Raw genomic sequence first — 17,809 nt, 5'->3', positions numbered from 1 at the left:
TGGCTTTCAACACATACAGAATCCACGTCTTGAGGACTACCACTAATATCAGCAGGATATGGCAGTTAAAAAGGAGGCTGATGATTGGCGCCCACACTATCCACACTTTTGTTTTCATGAAAGTAGAGATTTTGTGATTTATCAAAATCCTGTGTTTTATTAGCATGGGAAATAATAGAATTGAATTGCTTGGATTTCATAGGTTAAAGAAGTATTTCTTGATCCACAAACATAGCTTATTCACCAAATTTCAGTTGATTCCGATTTTGTGTTTGCGAAATATGCATGAATATGTGTATTATATATATTGTGTACTTGTGTGACTTTGTGTATTTGTTCTAAATTATGATGCCTTATTCGCGAACATCATTCGAACCTAATACCTATAGATTTATATCTTGCACTCTTCTCCAACGTACCTCTTTAGCTCAGTTGGTTAGAGCGTCGTGCTAGTGTTACGAACGTCACCGGTTCGAATCCGGTTAAATGCACTGTTTTTTTATTTCAACGTTTATGTGCACTGGCTACTTTGGGGAAAGATTTAAAAAAGTTGTTCATGCTATTAACTCAGAGAACTCATGAACTAAGTACATTTATTTACATGTAGAACAATGTGTTAAAATTTTCTTTGTTAACAGAACATACAGGTTTGGTTTGTTTATACCCAATGACTCCCTTTTGCAAAGAACATTTTATATATAGGCTATATCCCCTCACATTCATAAGCCATTAGGCACATACCAATCACTTCTAAAGTTTAGTGCCCCCCGGTATCGCGGTACATTTGAAGAGCTTATTTCCAAACCGTGTTAAGTCCACAAGATTCACTTTGAAGAAAATCAGGAATTTTCTTTATGGCAATGAAAAAAAGTTCGATTTCTATAAAATTACAGTGAAGTGAAGGTGACATATATAGGACCATAAAAACATGTTAAGTTAAAATCTAGAGACTTTTGATTTTTTTTTAATGAATTAATTTGTTTTAAAAATAGCATGGACTTAACACGTTTTGACACAAAACGCAATTTCTGGCATGGACTTAACACATTTTGACACAAAACATAGTATCTGTAACACAGAACTAACCATATTTTTCTCAAACTAGTCTTAAAAGATAACACATTTATTAAAAACATACAAAATGTGATTCTCTCTACTATAAAACACAATTTTGCCACAAAACAAACACCTTGCATCTCGAACCCCCTCCTCCCGCCCATGTTTTTACCAAAATGCGACGTTTAAAATAGTTCAAAACTTAGTTTGATTGCATTTCTCATAATTGAATAAACATTTCACTGACAATAAGTGATGACCTGAAATATCCACTTGTTTTATCACATTATCACAATTTCCCCCTCCCCCATGCCGCCACCCTAATCTCATATTGACAGTTGTAAGTTTTTAAGTCTAAGTCCTAAGTTTTTTTATACCTTTAACTTTAAAATTATACCTTGAATTTAGTAGCACATTTTGATAATCATACAAAATAATAATATCAAACCTAACTCTACAACCATCCTCTAACATTAATTATACCATCACAATCTCTCGCCCCCTTCCCACCCTGTTCATGTCTTTCTGGAGGAATCTATCAAATATCTAAGAAATCCCATACAAACTAGGCCTACTAATAGAAAACAAAAAACAACAACAAAAAACCAACAACAACAACAACTTTTTATGCAGACCAAATTCAGGTATTCTCAGGACCAAAGAAGAACGAAGACACAAAGCAATGCAGTGTTATCAATCATGCAGAACTTGGGCGATTAACTATTGGAAGCCCTATGCCGTGCTACTTGCCTATTTCGGAACTTGACTAATTTTGGGGAAAAACACACACATTGCTGGATAGCCCTAGTTACTCACTACCCATTTTCATCAAAATCTCAATTTTGAAGGTGGGTGGACTTAACACGGTTTGGAAATAAGCTCTTCATTCGTTTTTGCAAAACTCACTCACCGCTACTAAACATAATTAAATAACAGGCGTGGTGGAGGAATAAATCAGCTATCACATACTTTTTTAATTTTTTGCGTAATAACCATTGATCGCTGTAAACGGCAACTTTTAAATTCGGGTATTTTTCTTTAAAACCACTACTGTGTTGTTAATATTGAACGACATTTGACAACATTCAAAAAATATGTGATAGCTGATATAATCCTCAACTACACCGGGATAATATATTTAGTTATGTTTGGTTTGGGCATTTAAGTGCCTCAAAATTTCAGTTCCCGTCGACACAGTTCTTTCAGGGACACACTGTAGGTGATAACAATAAAGTGTCAAAGTGGACTGAGTGAGTTTTGGAAATCCACTCTTCAATTTGAATCAAAGTGAGAACGTACAGGAAATCATCTCATTTACAAGCTGACACTCAGAATCCGATTAATAACCATGATAACCAAGGAGGTTAGATATAGAAAGGAGAGGAAACAGATTACGTAACGCATATTGTTCCTTTGTGCCAATTAGAGTTTCCGCCAAGCTATTCATCGAGAGGTACCTTCTGTTCGGGACAAAGGGCTTCCGCCATTAAATCGGTGACTGACCTGACAGCGTATTAACGCTATATAGACAGGCCACTGTCAATAAGTGATCAAACGAAAGTCACGTGAAAGCGCCTACACGAGCGAGAGGTATCTTTTGTTATAATACCACCCAAGGGTGTGCTCGAGTTGTCGCATACACACAAAAGCACCCTTTACCGTCGATATAGAATTATTTACCACCCATCTTAATTTAGGCGCCTCATTTAAATAAATTCAATAGAGTTGCTGATCGATTACCCGTAACAACGTGTCATTGCTGCCAGGTATATAGGTCTATCTGTGTCACTTTCTATAATTAACTACTTCGCAGCTATTATGTTGTTATCATGGTTATAGGCCTGTTCAATAAAATCAAATGGATTTCTTAATATCACGAATATCCATTTTAAAATCCAGGTCCAATTGAGGTAGTGAAGGAGGGGTCGAGAGGTGAAAAGAGGGGAAGCGGATGTGTGATCGAGATTTTAGGGGAGGGGAGGAAGACAAAAAAAAAGGAAGAGGGGAGACTGAAGGAGAGCGATGGAGTCACATGGCTCTAAATTACATAGGCGTAGATCTGGAGTGGGTGGGTTGGGGAACCCCCCCCCCTCATATTGACGCCTGTGTATTGGTTTCTGTCGAAATTAACCTCATATTTGGCCATTTTAGCCACAAAATACCGTTTTTAGCGCTTCGCGCGAATTAATTCTAAACACTTGTGTCCCATATTTCATCAGTTTAGTTTCACAATAGGCCTATGCTAAAATTTCCATTTGTGTGCATTAGAAAGAATAAGTGCAGAGAAAGGAAAAGAAAGGAATGAATAAAGAAAATAATAATTATTATTATAGAATCTAAGCATATAACAGCACTAGGCAGCCATTTAATGATGCCAAAACCTTTACACGTTACGTAATTAAAACAACCAGTCAGATATATTTCACACCTGCCAAACACAAGTTGGACGTTGAATGTACACTCTTATGAATATTGATTGGCAACATTTTCCAATATGTCAGCGCTCAAATCGGACACAATAGAACAATAGACCCTTCAGTGCGTTGATGATAACACTGATAAACACATAAACAAAAGAAAAAAAAAAAAGTGTAGTAGAGTTTCTACATATACATTATGTTAAAGAAACTGGTATTTGTAATTTCTTACAACTAGTCCAAAGATTTCCACTTACTTGCAGACGTTTCGAAAACCGACAGTTTTCTTTATCGATGCTATTGTTGCAATGACGATCTGTGTACAGCTGATGATTTCTGCTGCTTGGCAACGTAGTTGTCAGTTGATTTTTCACTTATCAGATCGTCAAAGACGTGACTCAAGTTGTATTGCCCCTCGTCTCTGTTCATGGTATTGCCCCGCTTTCTGATGGTGATCGCCTCCTTAATCCATCTCTTATATCTATTACGCTCTTTGCCGACGATCCTAGCCTCCTCCCAATCGATGACATGATTGTTTTCTACTACATGATCAGTAATGGCTGATTTGTGAACAACTGATTGGGATGCTTTTCTGGTGGCTCTGGTTTTATATTATCACCAATTTTCTCTGCCTCAGTTTTGTGCTCCTCCAAGCGTTTGCCGAACTTCCTTCCTGTCTCCCCGATGTATGCCAAATCACAGTTTTTACATGGTATTGAATAGACGTCCGTGGAATGATGGGGATCCCGTTTGTCCTTAGGGTGTACAAGGAGGTTGCGCAACGTACAATGGGGCTTCATCGCGGTGGAGATGTTATAAGATTTGAACACTCTCGAGACACGCTCTGAGACTCCCTCCACATAGGGAATGCCAACAAGTCCTTTCGACTTAACGGAATCGTCTTTCTTAGATCTGTCTTTCTTAGGCTTAGGCTTAGCCATCTGGTGTTTCACTTTTTCAATGGTCCAATCTGGGTATCCGCATTTTTGGAGAGCCCCCTTGATGTGAGTTTCCTTCTCTACCTTGTCTTGCTCTTCAGTGACAATTTTGTTCTTTCTATCGAGGAGGGTACGAACAACGCCTAATTTCTGGTGAAGAGGGTGGTGTGACCTAAAGGTCAAATATTGGTCAGTATGAGTAGCCTTCCGGTAAACCAATAACTTAACCGATCCATCATCACGTCGAACAATCAATGTGTCCAAAAAGGGGATCTTGCCATCCACTTCCTTTTTAAAAGTGAATTTGATGGAGTCAGTGTCGTCAGCTTGGTTCAAGTGGTCGGTGAGGTTGTCTGTAAATCTTCCCCCGGAATGTAAAGTAAGTGGTGGATAGGATGAAATCTAATAACTCTACAACGTCTTCAGTTGACAACTTGAAACCGTTGGATTTGTTGTACTCTTTCAACCAGCCCTCTTTCTGAAGTCTTAATTTCATGATGTCCAGAACTTTACTGATGGGTGTGCACGTAAACAATGAAACCACATCTTTGGACTAGTTGTAAGAAATTACAAATACCAGTTTATCATGAACAGTCCTGGTGAATATCTTCAAGAAATTATGTTAAAGAAAATGTCAAAATGTAATTACACATACAAAATATAAACTTTTCTTCACAAATGGCAAAATTTGGACATGCATCCCGCGTTTCCAATTGAAATACACAGGTAAACCACCCGCTGTGCCACAGGTCACTTTTCCAGACATCCTGTCTAGACGCTGTAATGTCAGCGCCCATCTGGTCACGGGGGCATTAAATTAAGTGCCTTTATTTAAATGCCCTAAGACGACTGTTCAGAATAGAGATAAACAAAATTTCATGTTGCAACATTGGAAATTTCAAACTAAAAATCTTTATGACATTTTCAAGAAGGGAGTAGATATCACATGGATAAAAGAATGACAGTTTGTGCTAAAGGGTTTGTAAGACAACCGATTTATAAAATATATAGTTGAATGTTTTGCGTCAAAGTGTTCTTGTCAAAAATTAGATCAGGAAATGATGTCTGCATTGTAAAGTAGAAAACGATTGATGTCAAGATGACACAATCATGAATAACTTTGCAACAATTTTATAACGTGAAAAGAAAACGCCGTCATGCCATTCAATTATGTTGTCAATTATGTGTTTTTGTATTTTAAAGACAAGCTTTTTAGGAGTGAAAAATTAAGTAACATTTTCTTTTCTTTATGAAGTTAGTGGAAATGATCAGTACTCAAATTAACAAATATCTAAAGATACTAAGCAATATTAAATCTATTAACACGGTAAGGATAACCAAGACTAGTATATATTGTATGGATAAGTGTTATGATTGTATCTCTTTTAGTCTGCGGAACAAGATCATTTGAAAAAGACACACCGAAAACAGACTTACACATGGTGTTCAATTAGCCTTTATGAGGTATGCCATACATGCTAAGAGGGCAGTGTTTAATATGGGTTAAACCCGGCAGATTTAGAATACTTTTATATCCATTTCGTGCAGCGCTATTCTATCATGTCCGCCATACCGTCTTTTCCTCGTGTTCATTATAATAGCTAGGCAGGGTAAAAGCACCAATATGGGTTAAACCCGGCAGATTTAAAATACTTTAATATCCATTTCGTGCAGCGCTATCCTATCATGTCCGCCATACCGTCAAAAGCACCACATTGGGCATGTGGAATCCTAGTATCAGAGCAATTACATTTTGAATATGCCTCAAAATTACCAACTTAAGAGTGGCATGTGTAAGTACAACGACAAGGCAAAACCACTGAATGTCCAAATCCACACTGTTTTTTATTTATGTAGTGAAACGGTATGCGTTACATATATCGGGGCAATCTACACCTATATCTGGTATGCACATCATCGTGGACTTGTGTAGTAAACACACGTCATGCAATGCGTAACGCATGCGCCCCTTATGAGTTACATTCAAGACACAGCAAAAAGTCGCGCCGAGATAGCGCATATCATTTATGCACTCACCACCCAGTGCAAGGCAACGTGGTAAATATTTTGCTACACGTGTTTGACCATTCAAGTAAAATTGCTAAAAAGTGATGGATAAGTCATTCAAATGGTATATTTGAAATGAAAAATTTGGCTAAAACGAAGAAAACAGCAGTTTTGACGAAATTGAAACCCAATTCAAATGCATGTAGCTAATTTACATACTGTCAGTATAAATTAAAGATTTATTTTGTCTTAAATACACGGCCTTTGGCTGAACCACTAGCAGGCTATGTTTACACATCGATAACAATGACAAAGTTACCAAAATCTGAATTTTGATGATTTTTTTATTGTGTACGTGTAGAATGGGAAAAGCAGCCGTTTTTTCTTGGTCAAGATAAACTGCTATCAACATACATCAGAACATGTGAAGTTTAAAATTAACAAACCGCTATGCGTACAGGTACTTGTAAAATATGTGTGAACAAATGTCCTATTAATTGAACGGTGGCAGAGTGTACTATATGTTAGGAAGTGTGTCGATTCCGGTGATCCATTAGAAACGACAAGAAAATACACAATTCAATCCGGCAGTCAAAAGTCCTTGCAAATGTCATTAATAACTCTTTATAATGTGGAATCACAATATTTGTATATATAACTTAGTCTACAGTCAATTATAGGAGATATTTACTTACTTTTTCATAAATAATCAATAGATATCGAATATTTAGTAGAAGTAAGAACAGTACACAAATATAAAATATACTGCATAACATTTTCTAAATAACTTTGTGCTGAACGCTTAGTAATTTTACAGTTTTGTCAAAACTTGGAATTCACCATTTTTACGCAATATCCTGTAACTTTGAAATGAAAAATTTGGCTAAAACGAAGAAAACAGCAGTTTTGACGAAATTGAAACCCAATTCAAATGCATGTAGCTAATTTACATACTGTCAGTATAAATTACAGATTTATTTTGTCTTAAATACACGGCCTTTGGCTGAACCACTAGCAGGCTATGTTTACACATCGATAACAATGACAAAGTTACCAAAATCTGAATTTTGATGATTTTTTATTGTGTACGTGTAGAATGGGAAAAGCAGCCGTTTTTTCTTGGTCAAGATAAACTGCTATCAACATACATCAGAACATGTGAAGTTTAAAATTAACAAACCGCTATGCGTACAGGTACTTGTAAAATATGTGTGAACAAATGTCCCTATTAATTGAACGGTGGCAGAGTGTACTATATGTTAGGAAGTGTGTCGATTCCGGTGATCCATTAGAAACGACAAGAAAATACACAATTCAATCCGGCAGTCAAAAGTCCTTGCAAATGTCATTAATAACTCTTTATAATGTGGAATCACAATATTTGTATATATAACTTAGTCTACAGTCAATTATAGGAGATATTTACTTACTTTTTCATAAATAATCAATAGATATCGAATATTTAGTAGAAGTAAGAACAGTACACAAAAATATAAAATATACTGCATAACATTTTCTAAATAACTTTGTGCTGAACGCTTATTAATTTTACAGTTTTGTCAAAACATGGAATTCACCATTTTTACGCAATATCCTGTAACTTTGAAATGAAAAATTTGGCTAAAACGAAGAAAACAGCAGTTTTGACGAAATTGAAACCCAATTCAAATGCATGTAGCTAATTTACATACTGTCAGTATAAATTACAGATTTATTTTGTCTTAAATACACGGCCTTTGGCTGAACCACTAGCAGGCTATGTTTACACATCGATAACAATGACAAAGTTACCAAAATCTGAATTTTGATGATTTTTTTATTGTGTACGTGTAGAATGGGAAAAGCAGCCGTTTTTTCTTGGTCAAGATAAACTGCTATCAACATACATCAGAACATGTGAAGTTTAAAATTAACAAACCGCTATGCGTACAGGTACTTGTAAAATATGTGTGAACAAATGTCCTATTAATTGAACGGTGGCAGAGTGTACTATATGTTAGGAAGTGTGTCGATTCCGGTGATCCATTAGAAACGACAAGAAAATACACAATTCAATCCGGCAGTCAAAAGTCCTTGCAAATGTCATTAATAACTCTTTATAATGTGGAATCACAATATTTGTATATATAACTTAGTCTACAGTCAATTATAGGAGAAATTTACTTACTTTTTCATAAATAATCAATAGATATCGAATATTTAGTAGAAGTAAGAACAGTACACAAATATAAAATATACTGCATAACATTTTCTAAATAACTTTGTGCTGAACGCTTAGTAATTTTACCGTTTTGTCAAAACTTGGAATTCACCATTTTTACGCAATATCCTGTAACTTCTATTAGAAACGTCCAATTTCTATAATCTAAAATTCCTAAGAAAGCTAAATATATGTTAATTTTAGAAATTTGGGGTGAAGTGATGACAAAATTCTCACCTTTTCCCCATTAATTGCAAAATTAAAATAAAAAAGCCTAAGAAGTTCAATAATGTGACAACAAAATAATATAAAATATGATTATTATAAGTTGCAAAGTGATGAAAAACAATTTCTTTCCTCGCAAAATTAATATAAAAACATAAGAAATCAAAAAACGCCTCACAAAGTAATATCAAACATAAGGTATCAAAAAGTAAGTAAATATCTCCTATAATTGACTGTAGACTAAGTTATATATACAAATATTGTGATTCCGCATTATAAAGAGTTATTAATGACATTTGTAAGGACTTTTGACTGCCGGATTGAATTGTGTATTTTCTTGTCGTTTCTAATGGATGACCGGAATCGACACACTTCCTAACATATAGTACACTCTGCCACCGTTCAATTAATAGGACATTTGTTCACACATATTTTACAAGTACCTGTACGCATAGGTTTCTACATCTGTGCCGCAATTTGGCGTATTTCCTGTAAAAGAATATGGGATTTCTCCAATATATTATACAGTGAGGCACTGCGGCTGGATGATGGTGATAAAGGATCCATGTGTTATGAAGCCTTTGAGCTGTAAATTACACACATGCAGTTTTCGTCCATTTTCAGTAATAGCAATGTCACGCCAAAACGTATCAAGCTATTTCCATGAAGGCACAGAATAAGTAGGAGACATGCGTCATTGTATTGCACTTATTAATATTACTGAGATAACACTGTTGACTATTTATTTTTTGATATTTTGTTCAAACACGGTATAAATCATTCTGGGACACCCTGTAGAAAATGAAAAGTTTAATCAATCCTCAATTTTCAGTTTCCTCACTTTTATATTTGTTATGATTTATATTATCATTTTGTGCTTATTTTTTCTTAATTTGCAATTTGTATTAACCCCTTTGTTCTGCAGTGGAAATATAAATTTGTAGGCCCTAAATGTTTTTAATTATCAACAATTCTAAAAAAAATGATACATTAAAATAAAGTAAAAAAACGGTAACGGTTGTTTTATCCCCTTACTCGTGCGTAACTATAAGGGATACTCGAAAATGCGTCATAGCAGCCAAACTTATTGTTTGACATTAATCTTTTATTCAACCTTGAAAATTTTCCCCCATGGCTGAAAGACATCAAAGTGATTGATTAGATGAAATAACATGTAATGTAATATTGATCATTTCGAGTGTCATATCGGTACCATGTTTCAGCCTAGGAAGAGTATCAAGTTTGAATACACAATGAATGACACTATTTCGGAGAGGACAAATTCTATCCAAGATCTTTGGGTCGACAATATGGTTCAAAATATATTGGAATGATCTTGTTGGCAGAGTTGGTAGCAAGTGCAAAATGTTTAAGTTGGGTAAGATCAATGCCCTTGAAACTGACAAATACTCTTTATTCACCACTTTTCATGAGCGATTTAGGGCGCACCATTAGATTTCCAGGGGGCATGGGAGTGAGACTAGTGAGACGAAAAAAAAACTTCACTAGTGAGACGAAATTTTTTTTGCCTCACTGATGAGTAAAACAAAAATAAACCCACTCAACTTTGTATAAAGGTATTAAAATTGCTGCCTTCGCAGGCAAAAAAAATCGCCTGCCCGACCCAAACTCCCATGACCCCCCCTCCCCCCGAGGATCTAATGGTGCGTCCCTTAGGATTATGCAATAGCTTGATATACAGTGCGCAAAAGAATTAAGTTATGTTCACCCCCTGTATATCCTTAACAAATATATGTCATAATTAGAACTAGCATCCAGAAGCTGGATCTTTTAGCTCGAATTTAAGACCTTAGGCGTTGAAATCGTTCAATAAATAAAGACACGACCGACGATCCAAAAACCCAAGGAAGATGCAAATTCAAAAATGTAGCTTGTTCCATTACGTGCCTATTGATTTGTACAAAAGCGTTCTCGAACAAGACAATTAATTTGCAAATTAAAACGAGCATCGTGCTTTCATTGATTACAGCACAAAAGTGCAATTTCGTTTCTTACTTAGGTTTTAGAATACCGTTTCTTTCATTCTCAGCAAATTTCATCAAATAAGGTCTAAATCAGCTGAAATTGCTTCACGTACAGTAAAAGCGGAACAAAATTTGCTCGTCTCACTATAAAGGGCAAAGGTTCCACCGCCAGTTTCGTCACTAAATTAAAAATCCATTTTCCTGACATACACTATAAAAAAGACATGTCAATCTATGCCACTATGACTAATAATATGATAATTTAAAAGGAATACCCACCACTAGGTCTTGAACTGACACTCTTAAGGTGGTACTACACCCCTGATCAATTTTGTGACTAATTTTGCATTTTTCTCACCGCACACTAATCCATACACTAAGTTTGAGCGTTTTTCTTTTGATTGTTTGTCCTTTACTTGAACGAGCTTGCCACGTAGGGTGTTATTTGGCTTAAATGACGAGGAAATCCCAAACGCTTTGAGGTGTTTCTTTACACGTTCTGACAGTCCAGCTATATATGGGATTGTGACGCGAGCTTTGTTGGGTTGACCACCACCATCAGACTGTTTTTGGTCTTTTCTGGACTTCAGAAAAGCCCAGTTCGGATAACCGCAGTTCTTCAGCGATTCTTTGATGTGGTCTTTCTCCTCTGGGATAAGTTCGTTCTCGCTTATGATGGTATCAGCTCTGTATTGTAAAGTTCTTATTACTCCCAACTTGTGTATCAATGGGTGATGTGGTCCAAATTGTAAGTAATGATCAGTGTGCGTGGGTTTTCTGTAAACATTTGAAGTTAGCGAACCATCGTTCTTCACACTGATCAGGCAGTCTAAGAAAGCTAGCGTGTCGTCTTTACAACTTTCCTGAGTAAATTTGATGTTATCGTCTAGCTTATTGATGTGTTGAAAGAAACCTTCTAATTCGGTGCGCTCAATGATCACGAAGGTATCATCGACAAAACGTAACCAGAGTCTAGGCTTAACACCCGGGTATGATTGCAAGGCTTGCTGCTCGAAACTTTCCATACACAGGTTAACAACTATCGGGCTAACTGGGGATCCCATCGCAACTCCATGTTGTTGTTTGTAAAATTTACCTTGGTATGAGAAATAGGTGGTATTCAAACAGATGCTTACGAGTTCCACGATTTGATCAACATTAAGGTTTGTCCATTCACTCAAGGTGGTATCATTGTTCAAACACTCCTTTACAACTTTCAGCGCAAAGTCTGGTGGAATACATGTGAACAAAGCGGTAACGTCATACGATGTTATTGTGTCACCTTCGCTTAGAGTGATATCCTTAATTCGGTTGACAAACTCTTGGGTGTTTTTGATGTGGTGCGGAGATTGTCCAACAAGGGGACCTAAGATTTTAGCCGCGTACTTTGCGAGATTATACGTTACAGATCCGATGCTACTCACAATAGGCCTTACAGGTATTGGTTCCTGCTTGTGAATTTTCGGGAGTCCATAAAACGCAGGTACTGCTGGCTTAGAGGGGGGATCTAACTGTCTCTTGTCATCGATGTTTATGGTTTTCTCAGTAAGGATCTTAGTAGTAAATTCAGTTACCTTTTTCCTGTAATCACTTGTTGGATTATATCCTACTCGCTTGTATGTTTTTTCGTCTTTTAGCAGATCATTGCACTTGTCATCATAGTCACACTTGTTCAAAACCACTACACACTTGCCTTTGTCTGCCGGGACTATGGCGATGTTTTCATCCTTAGTTAATTCCGACAGAGCCTTCCTCTCATCCTTGGTGATGTTTGATTGAGGTAGTTCAGTGTTACATAGCGTTTCACAGATCTTATGACGAAGTGTTTCGGCGTCCGATGGATTTAAACGAGCTAGCGACATGGCAGATTCAGTAACGGTGACGAATTCAGCAACCGGTACGCTCTCCGGTACAACGGCGTAATTTAAACCTTTGGCGAGAACACTGACTTCATTCTTTGTTAAATCGGGATCGGAGATGTTTTTCACCCATTTTTCTGAGTTAAAACCGAGTCCAGAGTCGCCGTTATTCCTCCAATCCTTGTCCAAATCCGCTCGCGAACTTCTCAACTTTTGGAATTTTTCAAGATGGCGACCTTTCACCTTCCGATGTTGTGCTAACTGCGCATGGGTGATGAATTCGGCAACTCTGTCGAAAGCGTCTCTTGGTAACGAAGCTGAAAGTTTCTGTGATGACTGGTCTTGTTTTTGTTTCAAAACATCAATCGTGAAATTTACCTGTCTAACTCTCTCATTTAAAAATTTCCTTTCAGCGTTTCTTAGAATCTGATCAGCTTTGTGGCCGCTAACATTACTTTTGAGCTTGATGCTACGTGGTGTTATATGCTCATGTAAACAACGTAAATTGAATCTCAAATGGTTGCGGTAATTCGCGATCTTTCTAGCCGTTTTCTCACTTTTCACTTCAAGATCTAACTTCATGTAGGCAATCCTGCCCGAAATTGTTCTTGACAAAATAGTGAATATTCTCAGTCATCCAGTCACAACTTATCTCACGCATGGGACCGGGCCATCAAGACGACCCCTAGCCGTCTCAAAGTGTCACATGACCAGGCCTGATGAAGTCTGATGGTTTCAGACGTAGCAAGTTGCAAAAAATGTAAGTTCCATTATTTGATTTAATTCAAAACTGTGTGATTTTAACGACTGGATGACTGAGAATATTCACTATTGAACCAACATTAGATTGATTCTAAATTTGAAAGCGCGATATTGTTACAGGTTCGATGTCTATCAAGGAGACACACCTCAAGGAGCACGTGTACCAAAGAGCAACACGTGAAGACATGTCTTGAAACATATTCCCAGAGCTAGAATTCCAGCGGAGAAAATCATCCTTTGCTTCAAATGATATTCAAATAATGATTGATCAATGCAGTTACATATTACACCTACCTTACCTTTGTTACATCTCAAACGTAACCACTGTTTTCGTACTCGGTTTCATACTTAGATGAGTTTGTAGGACACGCCAGACAACCTACAATAATCGTCAAAATATGTTGGGACACTTCGTCTGTCGAATCACATACAGTTCTATTCGAGATTTTTGACTTTTTTGAAAAAAATGGTGTGTAGCAATAATTATTTGTTTTGGAGCTCTTCAAATCAACCAACTTACAGACCTTAATTTGTTCTAATTAATGAGATATAAAGCTATGATTTTTGGTATATTTGCTGTTTTTTAATTTTGTATTTCACATAGAGCGCTTATCAACGACCTAAGTTACTTTTACCCTATTATTAGTACGTATGTTACCATGGTTACACACAAATCTATATGGTGAACGACGCATCACATACAGAGCTATTCAGAGCTTATTTTCGTTCGTAACCAATACACTGATCACATACAGATTTATATTAAGATGGACCTTCAAATGTAGTTTTAAGCGGTATTTTACAAATCTGTAAAATGCGTTGGAAGCAGAATTTATTTCTGCGCAATTTGACACCTCTGTAGCAATTGGCTAAATATTAACGCCGCAGCGTAAATTTAAATCAATGTAACCCAAGATTTGAAAGTTGCAGTAAATTCTATTGGAATGGAACACCGGTGTTTGCAAAAAATCCAATTAATCAGTATGAGCAATAACTAGGCAAATTAAAATAAACTGAAATAAGTTAAAAAAAACAAAAAAAACATGCGGTCTTTTGTTGACAGATATTCTGAAACCCTCTCTTCTCCACTTCACCCTGCTCCCACCCGACCCTCTTCTCCTGTTATCCTCCTCCCTCATTCGCTTTCCTTTGCAAGCAAGCTTTATTTATCTATAAGCAAAAGTAGCATTTTGCGGAAACGAAATGCAAATCTAATTTAATGGAAATGTTACAATATGGCTCACACCGACATCGCCTGGCTAATAATTACTTGGTACACCAGAGATACTAAAATCAATACCCCGGATCGATTCACGTGAATCTGATATGCACGATTTTGATATTCAGACGAAAATCTTTGGATACCGGGGTAGAAAATTATGAATATCTCCCGTAAATGATTTCGTCTAAAGAAACCAGATGTGGTTCCTTGCACTTGAATATATGTGTTGAACAGATATGATAGTCGTTAGCTTGCATCTTGAGAAAGAAGCTTGCGTCTTGAACTCATAAACTGACAATAGGGTCAATACGTCTATTCTCGGTCACACGCCTATTCTCGGTCAGTTAGCGTATTGAACAACCGCTGACGATCGTTGCTTTAATTTCAGCCGTGTCTTCCGAACGAATCATTTAGCCGTACTGGTGCTGCAGGTTTTGGTGACTTTTTAATATCACGGCAGCACAGTTCACCTCAAATGATAGATTTTGAGATTGTATGGTGACCTGAAATATCGGCATTTAAAAAAATAAAGACGTCATTTAAGAGGTGATATTGTAATATAATCAGTGATGCGAAATTGTACATGCATTTTAAAGCTGTAATTTTAGCAAGTTGATCCATCTGCATCGTAAATAACACCATAGCAAATGATTGGTGTTGTGTTTATGTAAATTCCCATAGAAACAGGGGTGTCCGAGAATAGGCATACGAATTCCGTTGGCATTCCTATTCTCGGTCAGTGTTCCCTAGTATGAGCTATGTTGACATTGTTGTTGCCATGCGTCCTACAAATGATCATGCATGAGCACATGAGAAGTGTTGCATTTTGCTCTGCAGGCCTATAGCCATTTGTCGAATACAAATGAGCGAGGAGAAATTATTTGTGACCGCCCGCCCCTCCCCTCCTCTACCCCTTACCCATCCCCTACCCTGTCGTATTTTCGAGCTTTTTCGGTTGGAAAAATTGGGTCAACAATGTCACAAAAATGGTTCCTGCCCTTGTCCGAGAAAGGCGCTATAACCATGATAACTGACTTGCGAAAATAACATACACTATCTCCTCGGGCCTACACGTGCTATTAGCGCAATTTTGTCATTACTGTATATACATGTTAGCACAAATAGCACCGCTATTTTCATGGGTGTGCTATTTGTGCAATTGACAGTGTTATTTTTTGAGAAATAAAAAAAAAACCATTAGGGACATTAAAAATAGCTTTAAATGTTAATATATTATTAGCGCAGTTATCATGGTTATGCTATTTTTGAGTTCTCCTATTACTAGGAGGGGTGTTATTAGCGCTGTTTTGCTATTCTTATAGTTAGACCTTATAGCGTGCTATTAGCGCTATGGTGCTATTCTTAAAATGGTTAGGCCTTATAGCGTGCTATTAGTGCTATTGTGCTCTGGAAATTGTTTTGGCCTTAGGGGGCATATAGCGCATTATTATCGCAATAATGTTATTTTTGAATTCTTGTACACTTCGAGGGGTGCTATTAGCGCTATTGTGCTATTCTTAAAATGACCTAGACCTTATAGCGTGCTATTAGCGCTATTGGGCTATTCTTCAAGGGGGCATACCACTAAATCCTTCCGCATTTAGTGTAACCTTGTATAGTCAGCTGTATAGTTCCGGTTAAAACTAGCGCCTGAGCAAAATGTATCAGCCTCTCGTGGGTACTAAATTCAAGTGAATCGTGCTTGTTTTTATGGGAACAACAGAGTAGGACCTCAACATTAAAAAATCTATTCAAACAATGTTTCAAATCGATTGTGAATTAGTGACAGGCTGTCGGAATAATATCAAGGCCGGAACTGGTAAGGAGGCGAAATTGTCGGCTGAAATTCGTGAGGGTGCTGTTTAGGTGCCCGTAGCGCAAAAATTTGACTTTCATCGCTTGGATGCTAAATTGGTCAATTCGGCGCCCCCTTAGGTATGTGGTCCCCCTGCCCCCCCCCCCCCCCACCCCCACCCACCCCCACCCCCCGTAGTTACGCCACTGATCGATCTGCAGTGACTTCATGACTTCATTTTCATCAGTAAAACGTGAGTTTTGGTGATTTGTATGTCACCTACCCCTTAATATTGTTATTATTTTATGTTGCTACACATGGAAATTAACCCTTTTTTCACATTTTATGTCTATCTACCTGACAACTAATGGTTTTTAAAATTGCTTTTAAAATTGCTTTTAAAATAATTACTAGAAAGTTAGAACAACCAATTAGCTACATATTGATACCAAAATGAATTAATTTTCATCAGCAAAACTTTTCGTTCAAAGTTTTTCGTGATTTGTATATCCCCTACCCCTTAATATTGTCATATTTTACGTTGTTAGATATGGAATATTAACATATTTCTCATATATTATGTTTAACTACCTGACAACTAATGGTTTAAATGCTTTTAAAATAATGCTAGAAAATGAGAACAATCAAATAGCTACATATTTATACCAAAATGAATTCATTTTCATCCGCAAAACTTGAGTTTTGGTGATTTGAATGTCCCCTATCCCTTAATATTGTCATATTTTACGCTGTTAGACATGGAATATTAACATTTTCGTATATTTTATGTCTATCTAGCTGACAACTAATGGTTTAATTGCTTTTAAAATAATACTAGAAAGTTGGAACTATCAATTAGCTACATATTGTTACCAAAATGAATTCATTTTCATCAGTAAGACCTGTGTTTTGGTGATTTGTATGTCCCCTTACCCCTTAATATTGTCATATTTTACGCTTCTACACTTGAAAAATTGACATTTTTTACATTTTTAAGTCTATACAGCTAACAACTAATGGTCATTTTGCTTTAAAAGATTACAAGAACCAAATAGCTATGTATTGATGCCAAAATGAATAAATTATAATGAATAAACATCGAGTTATGTTGGATTGTACGTCCCCTACCCCTTAATATTGTCATATTTTCCACTGTTACACATTGGAAAATTAACATTTTTTCACACTTTATGTAGACCTGATGGTTTTTCTGTTAAAAATAATACTGGAAAGTTAAAACAATCAATTAGCTACATGTTGATACCATAATGAATTCATTATTATGAGTAAAGGTTGAGTTATGGTGGTTTTTATTTCCCCTAACCCTTAATAATACCATATTT

The 17,809-nt window shown here is 36.6% G+C and overlaps 1 protein-coding gene across 1 annotated transcript; it reads right to left on the bottom strand.

Moving 5' to 3' along the window:
- Positions 1-4,733: 4,733 nt before the first annotated feature.
- LOC140160117 (uncharacterized) lies at positions 4,734-13,269 on the bottom strand. Its single transcript, XM_072183395.1, has 2 exons — positions 11,245-13,269; positions 4,734-4,964 (listed from the first exon to the last, which is right to left on the bottom strand). The coding sequence occupies exons 1-2, from the start codon at positions 13,267-13,269 to the stop codon at positions 4,734-4,736; spliced, it is 2,256 nt and encodes a 751-aa protein (XP_072039496.1).
- Between the last annotated feature and the right edge of the window lie 4,540 nt (positions 13,270-17,809).

The sequence above is a fragment of the Amphiura filiformis genome, chromosome 9 (assembly GCF_039555335.1).
Source record: "Amphiura filiformis chromosome 9, Afil_fr2py, whole genome shotgun sequence".
Lineage (NCBI taxonomy): Eukaryota > Metazoa > Echinodermata > Ophiuroidea > Amphilepidida > Amphiuridae > Amphiura > Amphiura filiformis.
Note: the sequence above shows the minus strand (reverse complement) of the source record. Positions and strands in the feature narration are given on the sequence as shown.